The 14,824-nt window shown below is 38.9% G+C and overlaps 1 protein-coding gene across 2 annotated transcripts; it reads left to right on the top strand.

Annotated features, from left to right (window-relative positions):
* Window positions 1–5,191: 5,191 nt before the first annotated feature.
* Window positions 5,192–14,824, top strand: LOC102788914 (pleckstrin homology domain-containing family S member 1-like). Of its 2 annotated transcripts, XM_006791220.3 has the most exons (17): window positions 5,192–5,231; window positions 5,597–5,619; window positions 5,976–6,073; window positions 6,170–6,285; window positions 6,557–6,691; window positions 7,449–7,524; window positions 7,628–7,657; window positions 8,104–8,157; window positions 8,372–8,443; window positions 8,552–8,623; window positions 8,889–8,944; window positions 9,018–9,068; window positions 9,162–9,290; window positions 10,942–11,043; window positions 12,021–12,113; window positions 12,906–13,041; window positions 13,164–14,824. In XM_006791220.3, the coding sequence occupies exons 2-17, from the start codon at window positions 5,610–5,612 to the stop codon at window positions 13,248–13,250; spliced, it is 1,317 nt and encodes a 438-aa protein (XP_006791283.2). In that variant the 5' UTR covers window positions 5,192–5,231; window positions 5,597–5,609; the 3' UTR covers window positions 13,251–14,824. The 2 variants fall into 2 exon arrangements, with proteins under 2 accessions (XP_006791283.2, XP_087701226.1); XM_087845100.1 differs by lacking the exon at window positions 5,192–5,231 and having other exon boundaries at window positions 5,571–5,619.

Raw genomic sequence — 14,824 nt, 5'->3', positions numbered from 1 at the left:
ATAAAAATGCAAATAAACTCTTAACACTGATGTATTAATCATTCAAACCTAAAAATAAAATAAAAATCATTTAAACTGTAAATGCAGTAAAACCATACCTGGATAGAAAAACGCACAATGGAACACTATCAGTCATGGATTGGCCTCCCCAGAGCCTGGATGTGAAAGTTATTGAACGAGTGTGGGATCGTCTTAATAGAGAACGGGAAAAAAGACAGCTAAGACCCTAAGAAGACCTCTGAACGTCCTTCAGGAAACCTGGATAATGATTCCTGAAGAGTAGCTAAAGAAATAATGAGAGCATAAGAAAGCTTGCTTAAGAAAGTTGAGGATTTATTGAAAATTCAGGGTGTTTCAAATATTGACTTTCAAGCTTATTTGAGTTGAACAAACTTCCACTTTTCCTTTGCCTACTTAATTTTACCATGTATGTTTGCATGTTTCAATAAATTGTTGCAATAATTGTTTAATTGTTGTTTCAATAATCCTATTACATCACATACTGGATATACATACCAAAGCTTATTTAACTCTAAAGATATGTAAGCTCTGGTATGCATACACGTGAATGATGGTAAACAACATGCGCAGTAAATCTAAAACAGAAATGCTTTAAAAATTACTTCATACTAACATAGACCTGCTTGTAATCAGGGCTGCGGTGCTGTATCAACAAAGTAAACAAAACAAACGACTCACGGTCCGGTACTAGTCCATGGCCCGGGGGTTGGGGACAGGAAAGCACAGAGCAGGCTGTACCTGCTGCGGAGGCTCAGGTCGTTTGGAGTGAACGGCCCACTCCTAAAGACCTTCTATGACTCTGTGGTGGCCTCTGACATTTTTTTACAGTGTGGTCTGCTGAGGCGGCAGCATCTCTGCTGGAGAACATCTCCCACCCCGTTCAGGAGACTGACAGCACTGAGCAGCTCCTTCAGTGGCAGGCTGCAGCACCCACGATGTGGGACGGAGAGATTTCGCAGGCCTTTCCTCCCCACTGCTGTCAGACTCTACAACACGGTCTCTGCAGAGGCCCACAGATGTGCAGACAGACACACACACACACACACATCCCATACACATTTGTAACTGCCTCCCTATCTCCTTGATGTGCAATGGCACATGTTTATCTTATTCTATTCTATTGTTTTTTCTCTTCTTTCTCTTAATTTTTCACTGTTCTTGTACTTTCTGCCGTGACCAAAAATTTCCCACGTGTGGGACTAATAAAGGTTTATCTTATCTTTTCTTATTTCTGGGTAAACTCATAGCTTGCAACGTCTTTTCAGTGACAGGATCGTAGGATCTGATGAACAACAATAGACTGATGTAAGACTTAGAAGCTGTTTAATCTCGAAGTCATCCATCTCAGTCAGGTCTGGATCAGCCAGTTTCAGTGTCTGAGAAATTCCAATTTCACAAAAAAGAAAGAGATTAAAGAAGTGATGAAAAGCTAAAGAGGTGTTTTTAATAACTGTCAATCAAAATTCTAACCAGAGGTTTCTGCTTTGAGGTTTAATCTAAACACTGGATCTTGTTAGTCAACTAAGAATCGATTTGTCATTCCACTGCACCAGGAAATGCTCCATTTGTTTTCAGTAAGGAAAAACAGGCTGTGCAGTAAATAAAGTGGCTCAAGGTACTGGTAAACGTCACAACTTGATTTTCAGGGTATTCTCCCCTCTCGGCATTTCCCCCCAAATATGTTTGGTATGTCTGGGCACTCTGCTCTGTTAAAATATTGTACTGTAGGTACCTATTGTGTCACATGTGAATAATATATACCTCACACAAAGAGGTTTTGAAGCAAGCTGTTACCTCAGAAAATGTGACTGTTTCTAGATCCTGTTAAAGATATATCAAAGAACATATGATAATGCTATTTAATGCCAGTGAGAGAGATATGCATTGAAATTCAATGAGTGGCCCAAGCTGGGCTCATTATTTTATGTCTACCTGAATATTACTTTCCTCAGCAGTGATGTTGACCAGTTTCTAGCTCCTCTGTGGCCTCGAGCCATCTACAATTCACTTTGCATCATCCTGTCTCTTTTTTATTTGATCCTTTCCTGGTCTAGTCTTTATCTGAAGTTAAAGTGGCCAAGGATTTAACACCTGAGCAGATTACAATTTAAAGAACAAGTGTAGTGAAATGTCTTGGATAGAAGTCAAACTGTAGGCAGAGCTTTGTTTTCAGGCATGCCAGGCACCAAATCGGTCACAGTGATAAATGTTTGTGCAAGAAAAGGAGGCCAGTTCAAAAGTTCATAACATAGTGTAACAGCAAAGAAAAGACACTAGAATAAGGATTTATTTAGTTGTTTATTTATTTTTGGTGTGAAGAAGAAAAACATTATTAAACAAAACATTGTTAAAATGTTTCACTTGCAAATATTTTTGTGCTGAAAACTAAACTGTCAATGTATTGATCAAATACCTAATCTAATATTTTTAAAATTATTTTTTAAGTGCACCTCTCCATGAATTGCACAATTTGCTTCCCCAGTTGACAGCAGGAGGTTAGCTAGCAGGGGTACCTCGCCTCTGGAAGGGTCTCCCAAGGCAATCTTGTCCTGTGTGAGGAGCCAAAAGCAAGAATGATTCATAACAGCTCTATAAATACACAAACAACCCAGAAACCTTGCCATTAATAGGGACACCAGGTCCCTGCCCTGGAACAATACCTGGAAGAAGTGGCCTTTGGTGACTCTCTTGTAAGCCCATTACTTGCAGAGGGAGCTGCTGAGTCATTGAGTGCTTTTTAGATGAGATAACACTCAAAGTCAGAGGCCTTGGTAGGCTGATTCCTAACTATTAAAATTAGCTTTAAGGATATTGTGTATAGCTTGAGAAATTAATATAGACTGGTCCATCAAAATTTACAGCACAGCTTCTTGGATCAGCTTCCTGTTTTGGCTGAGAGGGGTGGTTGGTGGTCTGACTGTTGTGTATGTATTCTTTGTTTATTTTTCCTAATGAAGGGAGATTTGATAATGCTTTCCAACTTCGAGTAGATGAACTTTCCGAGCCTCTGTGGAAAGGTCTCTGGGAGGGAACTTGGAAGTTTGCCCGGCCAGGCTATGTGATCACTGTACAGCCCTTGTGAAAGCATTGCAAGTAATGATCCATGGTGGCTGTTAATCTCCTCCAGAGTTGTCCTTTGTCAAGAATTCTGTTCAGAAGTTGTTAGGTTGTTGTTTGGTATTTGGCATGATGATACAAATGGTTTGGATGAAAATTGCTGTTTTTCGATTATATATACAAAATCAAATTCTTCCTATTTTTTTTAAAACTATACTGACCAAGTTCAGGTGGGTTCAGCATATGAAAGCAGTCCACTAGTGCAGATGAACAGCAACAAAATGCAAATAAAATTATAAACTAATCGCAGATGTCAATCAGTATTTGTATTGTATTCTTTTTACTGAGACCCAAACACTTAAAAGTTAAAGAGAACAATAGACATACTGTTATTTCCACCTGCATGGCTGCCAGTTACTGGGCAGCTATGCCTCTCTTTGCCACTGCAGGTGCTGCTGATGTTTCAAAAGCATTTTCTGAAATACATACAGGCAGAAAATATGAAGAAAATTAAAAGAAAGAGTTCAAGAACTCCAGGTAAAAGAAGTCCAAACACCATGAAATGAATCAAAGTCATTGAAAAGTCTTCTTGAAAAGTGGACGCGCCCTACGTCAGCTGTGCCCTTCCCACCAACTTTGCTAATACAGAAGTACAGTACTTACAGAAGTGCTACTTCAACCTCACTAACCAGAGGCAGCACAACCACAAGGGCTCTTATTGCCCCCCCCCCCCTCCCCCAACTGATGAGGCTTGGGTTAATATATGTCACCTACTGCCTCTACTGTACTAGTGCCTTAAAAACTTTGAACACATGAAGTTTTCTGGCAAAGATGGTCAAAAAGACAGTTAAACTGTCAGAATTTCTGAAGAGTTATTCCATGTCCTACTAAACATGAAGCCCCTAGGAGCTCTATTAATACCAGCCTGACACTGGCCTTGATGCATGTGTGAGAGTACTTGTGACCCACATGCGCATTTGAAGTAGTTTGTGAAGTTTTTGAAACATGGATGGTGCTTTGACGTTCATGGACAGTGCCTAATTATTTATATATCAAGTGCACACATGAGTGCCTGCTGCCAGAAAAAATTCAATTCATCCTGTTAATACTTGTTTAAAAATTCTTGCCATGACCTTCATGCCAGGTACAAATGGCTCAGCAGAGAGACACTCCGTACACCAAAAGCAGCTCTCTACAGTACTTAAAATGATGACAGGTTTTGGTCATTCTAACATCATAGCATGTACATCTGAAACCTGCCATTTTTGAATCAGTCTGTTCCGTCTCTTCTTGGCATATTACTAATTAGAGGACATGGAAGAAGTGGCACAGCACTGCGGGGGGCACGCTTCCCCCTGAGAGCTACATCAGCTGTGATCATTGATTCACATGCATTGCAAGATCATTTCTGAAATAGATTTCCTAAAGCCACTATTAGCATTTCATTTCACAACATCTGATATTACCTCCTACACAAATCAGTGCACAAATCACTTCACATAGTTGCAGTCAGATAAATAAAATAATAATTTAAATACATATAAAAGTAATATATGAATAACAGAGTGTAAAAAAGTAATGGCAATATATTAAAACCAGTTGTGTTAGTATCAATCCGATACCAATCCTAGTGTTGGTAACGATACTATCAATAAGTGGATCGATCCACCCACTTCTGTTTTGCTGCATTTTTCTATCCTGTGTTGTTTTCTTAAGTTGCTCTGCATGTGTGTATGGTCAGAGGGGGGCCTATTTCACTGGAAAAGTGACAATTAAAAGCTTAATCAATCTTAATCAATGTGACCTGTTAGGGCTACTATGCATTTTGCATCATGTTTAAGATAACTGGATTTAGTAGGGGGAAAAAAAATTGTGGGTATTGGCAAAATAGAAAAAAAAGACCATTTACATCTGAAATGCTGAGCTGAACATATATGAAAAATCAGCAGCTCTCATTGTTTAGATAGCTGTAATGCTTTGAGCATATCTTCTTGGAATCGCCTCTTCCGAGAAGGTGCAATTGAAGTTGTCACTCCAGTAACCAGAAATTCCAGTTCATATTAGATTTTTCCAGTCACTGTAAGAACAACCTGGCTTCTTAAGCAGTTGCGCAGCTTGCCAGAGACAGTGCGAGGTGAACAGCTGTTCCACAGGTAAGAATACTTATGCTGTACTTGTGTTGCAAATAGTAGTTTTTCTGTCTTTGTACAGTTTAAAGTCCATTTAACAGCAAGTTAGTGAGATAGGTTAATGCTCTTTATGAGTTCATACTTTGAATTCGCTGATTGTAAACGACTCACTTTCCTCCCTCGTGTGCTTGCACATGGGCATTTTTTCTCAGTGTTTAAATTCAAGGATGTTTTTCCTGACATAAGCTTTGTGTTTGAATAGATTTTGACTTTATGTGGTGCATTTATAGAGGAATGGGCATAATAAGGATAGTTTTTAAAAAAAAATTTGAAAGGTTGAGTTTCAGAGAGTGATACATTCTCATGTTATCATCTTCATCTTTTCAAAGGTTTGGTGTAAAAATGAAGCCAGGTATTGTATGAGATCTGGGAAACTTGATGGGGGGTTTTTGTTTTTGGTGCTGGTATTTCCTGGTGTTTTGTCAGCGCTTACGGTGTATTAGAAAACCTGTTTTTGCAGATGAGCACAAAAGGTTAATCTGACAAAGACAGAATCTAATGTACAAATCTGACACGTTTATTAACAGCTGATTTCGTCAGCTAGCCGGAATTAAAACTTTTCAGTTCTTACATATTTTGGTGGTATTCAGCAAAATATGTAAGAACATGCAAACATAGAACTGGAAATACAGATTTTTGTTAATAAGGCTAATCTTTAAGGTCACCTTTAAGCAAAAAACTACTGAACAGCCTTTTTGTTGCTCTCAGTTAGAGGCAGTTTGTTCTATGGACTTCCCAAAGCAGTGACAGAAGTAAGAGCTGGATACCTGCATAAGTCTCCTCCTCCAAAAAAGATGACAACAGAGGTAATATAACCTGCTCAGTGATCCAGTAATTGTACTTATATTTGCAGTTCTTTGCGAAAAGTACAAAACATTGTTTAACCTTTTTTCTTTTTGCAGAAAGCATGGAAGAAACGTTTTTTTATCCTGTTCAAGCTCAGTGACACAGAATATCAGCTCAAGTACTTCAGAAAAGAGGACAAGGATAAGGCAGTTGGAGAAATAGACTTGTCACAGTAAGTTCTTGCATAACACTTTAAAAGCTCACCTTAAGCCATTAAGGTGAGCCACCTTAATGGCTCACCTTAATGGCTCACCTTAACCAGCATACTTTTCTCTCCTTTGTTTTCCAGCATATTCTTTCACCAACACAAATGTGTGTTGAACTTTTAAAATACCAAATCTAAAAATACAATTTCATGTACATACATGTTAGAATTTGAAGTGGCACGATGCAAATAAGCAGCTCTGCTTTTGAGGGTTTAACTTTTTTCAATCCTCCATCAGGGTCTCACTGTTGCAAGTGAGTCCGCAGCATCAACCAAAATTTAACTGGATCCAGAAAAGCTTTAAATGCTCCCCTTCCTGTGTGCTCTTCATCAAGACTACGGATCGGGATTACTTCCTTGTCGGGGAGAACAGGTCAGTCAGCAGGGCTTTATGGGCTACATAAAGCTGGCATGCATTTTCTATATCCCAATTTATCATTCGTGCATTTTATTACACTGTCCTGTAAAAGCTCTAGGCAAACCGCAGTGCAGATTGTCATGTGACGTTTTTCTGTTTCTTTTGTCTGTTGTGCCCAAGTACTGACTGCTGTTGTGTGTATGGACCCCTAGAATACAGAATTAAAAACAAAAACAAAAAGAGGAATCATAAATGCTTTTCAAAATAAACTACAGTCATTTTGTTATAACAATGTCTGACTCATCTGAAGTGTGGATAAAAGCAGCCAACTTTAATGGGTGTAACTTTTTCAAAAGAGATTGGTTTATATTGTTGTTGTTGTTGTTTTTTTGTTGGGTTTTTTTTTTTGGGGGGGGGGGGGGGGGGGGGGTTGTCCATAATATGTTCCTGTAAAAGTAAACTGCATTAATTTGAAAGTCAGCAATGGCAAAACCAAGACAACAGGCTTTAAATGACACTTTCTCACCTCCCTTCACACCCTAGTACTATTTTAGGAGGTTTGAACAATCAAAAAGACGCCATAATGCTGCTTTCCGGTTTAGTAACATTTATCATCTGGTGACGGCTTTGCTCAAACTAAATTGCCCCTTTTTACTAAATTGTTATTATTTCCACTCTGCGTTTAGTTTTGGTATTGAATTTTAAATTAAACCCAGTAGTTGTCATTTGTGGAGCCTAAAAAGACCTTGATTGGTATCCTTTATTCTTCCAGCGACGATGTGGATGGCTGGTTCTCTGACCTGTTTGATGCAATGAAAAGCCGACCTCATCAACTCTCCTCTTCAGGGGTACATTTAACCTTTTTTTTTTTCGTAAAAATAATAAATAAAATGTAATTTTATGCAGTGTTTGCTTCTTGTGTCACTGACTTGGACCATCCTGCTCCTACAGGAGTTCCCTTATAAGCAGGCAACGATTGAGGTAAATACTCAAAATCTACTTGGCGATATCTACTCAACACATGCACAGCATCTGAGGAAAGCTTTGACATTTAAAAAAAAATACATTCACTTCACATGGAGTCAGTAGCTGGTTACCTCAGCTTAGTTAAGACTGTAAACAGCTTGCCAGCTAACAAAATCCACCTACCAGCAGCGATCCGACCTATATCTTATTTGAAATCTGTATAAAAAATAAAAAGTCACATTTTTATTAACTGTCAAAGTATTTAATGGTTTACAGAAAGACAGTAAGCTGTACGTTCAACAAGTTAATCACCTGCAAACCCCTTTGTTTCCAGTCTTTGTGTTGAGATAAACAAGCTATACTACTTCTATGTTTGATCTCTAGAAAAGGAAGCAGATAACCTTGATATAAATATACCTCCTTCTATGACAAAAATAACAACAAAAAAAATTTTTTTACAGGTAATTTCAAAGCCACTCCTCAAAAAAACGAATTCTTTCGCAGAGGCTGAAAAGGTTAGTCACCAAAAGCTCTGTGTTAATTTGGCTCATGCTTTCAAAACCAGAAAGCATCCAAATGCTAAATTATATCCTAATTTTTTTTTCTTTCTGCAATTTTCTTTGTTCTTCCAATCCACGCTTCTCAATTGCATAAAATATTTTTATGGGGTTTGTCTTGTCAGGACAATGCAAATGTTTGAATGTGTGTGTGTGTGATTTTACTTGTCAGGGATTCCTAAAAATCCGGTCAATGTCCGATCCGTCCTCAAACACTTTGGAGAATGTCACTGAAAAACCCGAGGTGCAACATCTTCACTTGACTTTTCGTAGATAGTAAACAAAATTACCTCCCTTCATTTGGGAATTAGACTTGACTGTATGCATTATTGCTTTGCATCTTACTCAACAGGAGCAAGCGGATCCTAAAAGACGCGCATCTGAGCCTGTGGAACCAATCTATGAAGTTCCAAGACCACAAAAAGTACAACTGGGATTAAAAATTATTTTCATTGCTAATTCTTAGGCCTGATCAATCATGTGTTTTCTCTATAAAATGACAAATAGAATATGTTCATGTTAGAGTTTTCCAAAGTCCAGGTTTGAAAAAAAAAAAGCAACACAAAACCTAAAGATAAACAGTTTCGTAGCATATTTGACAAATGATGAATCACATCTTTGATCAAAAGTAAAGTGACTAAGACTTTTAGTAAAACCAATTTCTTTTTTCTTTTTTTAATTATGCACAGAATGTGAATAAAGATGGACCAACAAGTGGGAAACAACGCAACAGTGTGGAATCATTGTAAGTATTAATTAATGTTTCCATTGTCATATAGACTTCTTTAAAACTTGTCATAATGTTTGTTCTCATTTAGATATGTAACAATGAGTGGCTTCAGATATATTGAAGAATCAGCCCAGCCAGAGTAAGCATACAGAATCTTTTAAGATAATGACAATAATAATGATAGCTAACTGCTTATGGTTGCTGAAAATGTAACCGTACCAAATGCCTCTAGGGACCATGAAGTTGAGGACGTTAACAAAAGCACGCTGATGAGGACCGTCATTCAGACCTTTGACAAAATGAAGACACAGGTGTCCCCGCTGCCCCCGTTTGCTGAGGAGCCAGATGACGACAACAACAGGTAGCTCTCACGCAGTTAATGGTCCTATCTCTGTTTGGCTTGTTTACTTCAATCTTCTATATCAGCGCCCTGGAGACCTTCGTGACATGTGTTGTGAGCACCCTTCAAAAATAATAATCACAGGTAACTGTGGTGCCACGGGCACAAACACATTGACAACAGCCAGACTTATTTTTAGCACACGGAGCTGTTTACACTCCAGGAAGAGGCAAGAATTTATAAAAGGCAGCGTTTCAGAGCCAGTTTAGCAACAAATGTGCTTGACAACATGAAACATATCTTCTTATCTTGGGAAAGAAGTTGTGTCTCAACACGCACTCTGCCTCTACACTTGGACTGAACATCTTTACTGATTCATTTACAGTTAGGCTATGAATGTGTGTTATGGCACAACTGAAAAAGGCCTGTATATAAGCTAAACATATCAATCATATATCTCTCAGATTGGGTGAAACAGTTTAACATAATCTGTGTTATCTGTTCGTGAATCCAAAGGCGCTTTTAAACTAAACTTACTTGTGTGCATTGTCTACTGTTGATGTCTGTTACAGATTATTAATACAAATTAATGTTTTTAAAGTCATTTTGCTTCTTATGTAAAAGCTTCTTGGCTTGTGTACAATAAAAACATTGTGAAAAGGTCAACTCAGGTAGCTTGCCTGGCAAAGTGTCTCTTTTGTTCTGTCTTCCTGCCCTCACCCACAGCCGATCGCAACAGATTTTTTCTGTTAAAAATGAGTTTTTTCTTCCCACTGTCGCCCAGTGCTTCCTTATAGGCGAGTCTTTGTATTATTTTACAGTCTTTAACTTACAGTATAAAGCGCCTTGAGGTGACTCTTATTGTTATTTTGCACTCTACAGACAGAATTCAATTAAACTGAATTTTGTCCTGTACAAACGTTTTATGCTTTTTGCAGAGGATTGGGTTCCCTTTAATTCCTATACTGCAAATCACTCACTCGTCATGATGTCTTTCTTAATAAATAAAAAGGAATCCCATCAAACAATACAAGGTTTCATCATCATCCTATATTTAAAGCACTGACGACAAACTATTTCTTTCTTGCATTCATGCGTCTCTGTTTAACAATGATGTTCTTTGTGCAGCGAGGCTAGAAGGAACTAAAATTTTTAAGTGCGTCAATCTGAGGTGCAGTCTGCAGTGCAAGTTTTAACCAATCAGATTGACCTTCCCACGCTGATCACCAGAGCAACAGACCGGTGTTTCTTGCCTATTGCAGTTTTTAGCCATTATCTCCTGCTGCTGTTTGCCTTACTAAAATTTCTGTGATGCTGACCTGTGTAGTAATTCTTCCATTTCACACCAATGTGGCTAACTGGTGTGCTGCAACACTGAAAAATTGCTTCTGTACTCCCTCTCTCTACAGTGTGGCATAAAAACTCCTTTCCTCCACTGCTTCTACATTTTGCCTTTTTGAATGTTTTGCCTCGTCCATGCTGCATTTATGACACATTTGGTCCTCTTTTTTGAGTAACTGCAAAAGACACTATCATGGGGGTAAATGTGGATGTCTGTCCATTCCAGACTTGCAATACAGTGCCAATGCCTGTTGTTGTATGCATGCAAAGTGTATGCAGCCAGACTACACATTTACTAATATCTGGTGTTTTATTTCCTTATGCCATACAGTAAACACTGGTCTACAGATTTAAGCAGCAGCTCTAGTGACCGTGGTGCCATGTCCCCTGTTGAACTATTGGATGCATCTGAAAAAAATGACTCCAATGAGAGGTGAGATTAGACAGGAAGTTGTTTTTTTTTAAATTCAGTTTCATAATAAGCAAACACAAAGTGCCAGTAGGTGTTACCCTGTATTAGGGATAAGTTGCTTTGCTTGACACATGGACATGGTAGCATTTTAAAACCCAACTATAGCAATGTCTGTCATATAAAAATAAAAAAGTTGTCAACTCAGTCTGACTTAACCAGAATTGAATGCTGACATGTTAGACTGGTTGGCGTGGTTTCTGGAGGTTTCTACAAGAAGGCGATGACAGCTTAAGCAGCCTTTCAAAACAAAACAACAATAAGTCATTGAAGTTTTAGCCAAGAATTTAAATAGGTTATGTGTAAGAGTCCTGCCTGTTATCGTTTTCTTTTGTGTCTTCATGTCTATGCATGTCCCATGTCTCCATTTCAGTGACATCATGGTCTATACTGAATGCTTTTTTTTCTAATATGGGACCTTTTAATGCCTTTGTCTTACTTATTACCCTTCTCTTCCTGGCCTATATTTAGTCTGTGTGCTTCCCCTTTGCTTTTGTTGTTCACAGGTTGCGATCTTCCCCTCATTTCACTTATTGTTAACTAATTTGATTAAAACTGTGTATTTTTCATAATTTTTTGGGGGGGAAATTAGTACAATTAATGAGTACAATAATATAAATACGATTCAAGTTGTGAGGAAAGGTAGCTGGATGATTAGATTTAGCTTTAGCTTTAGATGTACTTCTCTTACGGATACAAGATATAACACTCCCTAATAAAGCTTTTGTTGTCTTTTAATTTTCTTTCAAGTATTTACAGAGAGATTGATGTGAAAGACATGTATTTCAGAAGGCAGTGCACACTAACTGAAGTAAATGGACAATCAAGTTATAAACGTGATATTAAAGCATGAAAGATCACCCCGTTTGAACTGATTTGAGTCATACCTTTAAAGATTTGATAGAACGGTGGATGTTGTTGTCTTTTGTCTTTCTTTCAAGCTCTGACCACAGCACAGAAGAGCGGGATATTATGGTGAAACAGGCAGACCTTAAAAACTACCTGACCCTAACAGAGGTGGATAGGAAGCCCAGGTGGGTTTATCAAAAATCAGGATGAAATCCAACAATCCTCAAACTGAAAATGTATTCACAGAGGACTGCTTTGAGTCAGATAACTGAGAGGCCTGGTCTAAATGGAAAATGTAGTGTCAAATGTTTGACTAAATGCTTTCCAACTTATTAATATTTATGGAAACACAAAAATCTCAGACATTTGTGCCATATTTACTCAGGTCTGTTGATCAGGTTTCGTTTAATCCTGTGTATCACTGGCAAAGCTGGCCACAGTTACTTGCGCTTTTACAGCTGACGAGGCTTAATATTGTTTATTCATGGCATGTTTGAATTTATTAGGCTATTTCTTATGTCAGTTAAATTGCTTTTCTCTGATATGTTTGTGCTGATATTTTGCATGCCACTATGCATAGCGGCGGTCTCACCTGTTCATCCAACATTTAACATGCTAACTGAGACCTGTAGAATCTCAGATGTAGATCTTGTGTTTTTTGTAATTTCTTGGAGTGAATTTGCTTCGACATCCACTCCTTAGAAGACTGAGGCATTGCGTTAACACACAAATGCTCATGAAAACTGCCAAAGCTGCTTTCATAACATGCTCAGACTTGCTGATGATCAAGTGCATACGATTATAAGCACCTGAACTCTAATGAAATGAAATGAAATGCCCATGGAAGCAGTAAGCATGCACTTTAAAGGACTGTATACAGTCCTGTGAAAACCTTTTTCTGCGGTATGCTAAATAGAAGAGCCAGAAGCTACAGAGTGCTTGGAAAACTGAAACCTCTCTTTGTGTATGTGTGTCAGTGTGTCTGGGTGGACGGGACAGCCACAGACCGTGTGTCTGTTTCACAAAGGCGACCAGATTCTGGCAGTTAATGACCTGCAGGTCAGCACTGTGGAGGAGTTCACCACGTTTATCGGCAAGTCACTCAAGAATGAGGTATGCTCATAACTTGCAACCAACCAAATTGACAACGCACTAACAGATTATAAGAGTCGATGATATAGATGTGTTAATTCATGCATGCATTCAGTCTATCTGAAAAGCAAATCTGCTTTCAGGTGAAAGTGACCCTCCTACGTCAACCTAGAAACCAGCAGCTGCACCTGCCAAACTTCACCTGCACTGATTGGCAAAATGCTAATTAGAAATGAGAAATTTCCTTCTTCTACAAGCCAGCATGTGTTTATATGACCTGTGCTGACCACTTATAATAGCTGACAGTATTTTCCCTTCCCTTGCTTTTGTTTTTTGTTTTGTTTTTAAATCTGTCACCAGTTTACTCAACAAATGAAGGATGAAAATGATTTTGCACCTTGCATAAACCATATTTGTGACCAGATAGATGTGATCTTCTTTTGGACAAGTACTCAGTGTATGTTTCAGTGCTTGTTTAATTAACTGCAGATCAGAGGAAACTGTCAAAAGTTACCAAAGAAGGAAACAAAAGGCAGACATTAGGCAGAAAAATAGTTCCTCATGCTGCATTAACGGTGCCTTTTCCCTGATGTCAGGCTGATGTCAGTGTCTGCAAGATATTAAATTGTACATGACATGCTGTGAAGAAATGGTGTAAATATGCAGATGACAGTAAATATTGAGCCTATTCGAATGTCTTCAAGTACAATGTCAAGTACGTTTTCCTAACATAACCTAAACAATTGTGTGTTTTCAATTGTAAGATCACCAGAGGCACCAGCTAACAGATTTAACCTAAAAAGTTACGGTTGAGTTCTTTTTGACAAAGTTATATATTTTATGTATTTTGAAAATATACACGTGTGCATTTAAAGTATTAAAATCCCATTTTATTATATTCCTGCAGCTTAGGAAAGACAGATATCTAATGTGAATGCTATCACCAAGGGATGCTGATAAATCTCTGGTTTACCTTGTAACCACTGAAGTCTGGTGATTGAGAGCAGAGTACCAAAATCAAACCCACGTGCAGAGAACCCAAAGTGGAGGCAGAGGAAAGGGTTTAACAAAGTTTTATTAGCTAGCACAAGGGTGATGTTTACAATGGCACTGGACTTAAGGCTTGACACATGGAGCGTGGCGGTCTTGGCTAGGAGAGAGGGATAAAGCAAGGGGACAGGTCCAAGAAAGCAACGGCAGCTGGCTGGTGATTAGGTACGCACTGGAAGAGAGGGGAGCAGTGTTAGAGCGGTAGCCAATGTGGAGTTCTGGAGAGGGTGGAAGCTATGGAAACTGTGCAGGTGGGAGATGGAAACGTTGAAGGAGAGGTGGTGCGGTCCAGGTGGGTTTGGTGGTGTGTGGCAGCTGTCCTGAGCGGTGAAGGTCCTGTGGTAGTGTAAGGACAGGGGGGCAGGCAGGTGAGGCAAGGAGATGATTCTGAAAGCAGGCGGGCTAACCAGATTTCCAGGATAAGTTATTCAGTGTGATGGAATTCCCAGGAGCAACTAGAACACAAGATTGCAAGGTTAGTAGAGCACTTGAGAATCATAGACATGAAGCGTGAGGCCTGGTTACCAACATAGGGTTGTTGAGGAACTGGCGAGGAAGCAGTGTCAGCAAGCAGCTTAAATCTCCAACCTAATTGCCTCAATCAGCTCCAGGTGAGGGAGGCTGTAGGCCCTGCCCATGGGTGGATACCAGGGAGACCCAGACCTTCAGCCGAATTTTACAGCCACACACCCGGACCATGACACAGAGAATCTTTGTATGTATGCAGTGATTACATGAGTGCACAAATAAAATG

Source organism: Neolamprologus brichardi, chromosome 8, assembly GCF_056152115.1.
Source record: "Neolamprologus brichardi isolate AB-2024 chromosome 8, ASM5615211v1, whole genome shotgun sequence".
Lineage (NCBI taxonomy): Eukaryota > Metazoa > Chordata > Actinopteri > Cichliformes > Cichlidae > Neolamprologus > Neolamprologus brichardi.
The sequence above is the reverse complement of the archived record's forward strand: the minus strand, read 5'-3'. Positions and strand labels throughout refer to the sequence as shown.

Bases quoted from the DNA above. Each gene is read 5' to 3' on its own strand.
- LOC102788914 (XM_087845100.1), top strand. From the start codon at position 5,571: ATGTTATCATCTTCATCTTTTCAAAGGTTTGGTGTAAAAATGAAGCCA. The intron at 8,624-8,888 runs GTACAACTGGGA...AATTATGCACAG, and splicing joins AAGTTCCAAGACCACAAAAA to AATGTGAATAAAGATGGACC. The intron at 9,291-10,941 runs GTAGCTCTCACG...TATGCCATACAG, and splicing joins CCAGATGACGACAACAACAG to TAAACACTGGTCTACAGATT.